Source organism: Anneissia japonica, unplaced genomic scaffold, assembly GCF_011630105.1.
Source record: "Anneissia japonica isolate Jap-2015-1 unplaced genomic scaffold, ASM1163010v1 scaffold432_len584295_cov189, whole genome shotgun sequence".
In the NCBI taxonomy this organism is placed as follows: Eukaryota; Metazoa; Echinodermata; class Crinoidea; order Comatulida; family Comatulidae; genus Anneissia; species Anneissia japonica.
Genome location: NW_022725334.1, coordinates 22,286 through 25,266, shown reverse-complemented (window position 1 = coordinate 25,266; position 2,981 = coordinate 22,286). Strand labels below are relative to the sequence as shown.

The 2,981-nt window shown below is 32.0% G+C and overlaps 1 protein-coding gene across 1 annotated transcript in view; it reads left to right on the top strand.

Moving 5' to 3' along the window:
• LOC117112701 overlaps positions 1–2,588 on the top strand; it is a 10,281-nt gene extending 7,693 nt beyond the window's left edge. Inside the window, exon 3 of the mRNA XM_033255841.1 lies at positions 2,242–2,588. Within this exon, the coding sequence (XP_033111732.1) occupies positions 2,242–2,588 (347 nt within the window). The remainder of the gene's footprint in view (positions 1–2,241) is intronic.
• The last annotated feature ends 393 nt before the right edge of the window (positions 2,589–2,981 follow it).

The following is a 2,981-nucleotide window of genomic DNA, read 5'->3' as shown; positions in this document are numbered from 1 at the left end:
AAAAAAAAAAAATAAACAAGTTGACTATAAAGAGTGGTTTGCAAGAGCTCAAAGCAAATCAACATTAACAGAATATATTATGTATAAAGGAACTCCAAATTTTGAACAATATTTGCTAGGAAAAAAAATGATTTTAAGAGTATTAATTTAAAGTTTAAAGCAAGATCAAATTCTTTAGATCTTGAGGGTCGTACACAATCCTGGTCAAAAAATAACACAGGTCTGTGTAATATTTGTACTACTGACGAATAAGAAACAGTTAACCTTCTTTTTTTTTTCTTTTTGTTTAATTGTACTTCACTAAACTCTGTCAGAAATGATGTATACTTAAATCTTAAGAACAGCCTCATAGAAAATAAGTTAAATACATATTGGGATATGTTTAATTGTGGATCACAAGAATTAAAATGCCACTTTATGCTTGATAATTTATTCACTGAGAATGAAACATTAGGAGAAATTTTTGATTTTTATTGTAAACAATATTTAATTAAAGCATGGACAACTAGATCTACAATAATATCAGCATTACCTCTCTCGAAATTTAATTAATTAATGACAAACAAAATATATGATGTAATGTAATTATTACTTTTATTATTATTATGATACTTATTATTATTATTGTATTATTATTTATGTACAGGCAGCTTAATTAACTTCATACAATTATTGTATTGATGTAAGTATGTGTATGTATGTATGAGTATGTGTATGTATATATATATATAATATTATATATATATGTGTGTGTGTATATATGTGTGTATTTATATATGTATGTATGCATGTATATATACATATATATTTGATAAGCTCTATATATATCTAGGTGTATCATTTGTATTTTGTATTAGAATTTAGAACTTTTCTCTTTTCCTGTAGTTTAATATGTTATTTGTATAATTTTGTATTTTGTAATGTGGATGCACCACTGAATGATGTGTGCCACCGATATAAAGGTGGTTCCATTGAATAAATAAAAAAATAAATAAACAATTTTAATGTTGGCCTATGCCTAAAACTCTTTCGGCCCCGTCTAATCAGAAAAATGTATTTTGATGACGTCATTGAAAATACAAAAAAGTTTCCCACAGAAGTTCTTTTGTCCCAAACATCCTTAAACATTTCAAAAATCATTGCAATATGAACTTGATTTGGTGTTACAATGAAAACTGACATCGTCCACTCAGAAAGCAGTACAAAAATGACGTCATATAGATTTGAAAATGCTTTTATTGCATTCTACGGGTATGAAAACCTCTAGATAAGTCTTATATTCGCTTAGATTAGCTTCTGTAATGAGTAATTAATTTTGGCACACTTTTACTTCAGTCTGGCCCACTGTGCAACGTTCCAAATTAAATTTTAAACAAAAATCTCTGAATGATGATAAAAGAAACTTTAACTTAATACAGTAACTAATTTTTATCCTTATCTTGTGCAATTTATTTATCTTTGTTTTAATATTTAAATTTGTTTTCTAGGACTACTGTCTTATGCTATGTATAAGCAATGGGGAAATGGAGACATGGAATCCGAGCAATGGCGACATGGAATCATTACAGCTATTTAAAAAAAAGGTAAAACAAACAGGGGTGGCGCCAGGATTTACCCGACGGGGTGGGGTGGGGGGCGAGGTCCCCGACGGAGGCCGATGCTCCGACGAGAGGTCAGATTTCCTCGACGAAAGCAAAGTGAGCGTGGTCGAGCTTCGATTAAAAGGTTTCCGAAAGTGGTCCAGTCGGCGAAGCCCCGAAAAAGTTTGACAATTTATGGGTTTAAAAGGCGTATTTAATCGATTTTAGAGTCTACTAATATGTAAAAAAGACATAGAATTTTTTTTCTCCCCGACGAATTGTGCTTTTTCTCCCCGACGGCGGGGGAGATGTGTATAAGAGACAGGGCCCACTTGGCGCCACCCCTGTAACAAAGCAGTTTCTGAGAATTATCGGCCTGTCAGCCTCACATCCGTAATCTGCAAAATTCTTTAATCTATCATTAGATATAGTTTGATGGATCATTTAAAATATAATAATAATAATAATAATAATAATAATAATAATAATAATAATAATAATAATAATAATAATAATAATAATTTATTATCAGACAATTTGGCTTTATATACCTGGACGTTCCACTACACTCCATTTGTTCAAATCTATATCTATAATCTATGGACTGAGAATTTAGATCAAGGGGGAAAAGTGGATATAGTTTATTTACATTTTGCCAAAGCTTTTGATAAAGTTCCTCGTAGAAGACTTATTGGTAAACTTGAGCCTAATGGAGTTGTTGGTCGAGTAGGTGCATGGATTCAAGCTTTTTTATTTGGCAGAGTTCAAAAAGTAACAGGAAATGGGCATTCATCCTCCTGGACTAATGTCACAAGTGGCATCCCGCAGGGAAGTGTGTTAGGACCACTTCTGTTGTTTTTTGACATAAATGATATGCCTAACTATGTTAGTTCAGAGATGTCTTTATTTGCTGATGATACCAAATTTTATAGGGATGTATCAACATATAGGGATTATGCACAGTTGCAGGATGATTTAGAGCAACTGCGTGAATGGTCATTGACATGACAGCTCGAATTTAATAGTCAGAAATGTAAAATTCTACCATTGAGAAGGAGAAATGCAATCGATGTACAATATGACTATGCTTTAGATCCTAATATTAGTACCCAAAAACTAAAGCATGTGATATCTGAAAAGGACTTATGTGTCACTATTGATTGTAAATTATCATTTGAAGCTCACATTCATAAAAATGTAAAGCCAATAGATTAATGGGACTTATTAGGCGTGTTTTCACGTCGTAGGCTTCTATGGAACCTGATATATTTTTGTCATTATATAAGGCTTTTGTTAGACCGCATCTTGAGCTTAGTGTTGTGGTTTGGTGTCCTCATTTAGAAAAAACATATAGATCTTATCGAGAGTTTCCAACGTACCCAGCTAGCAAAGCGACGTTGG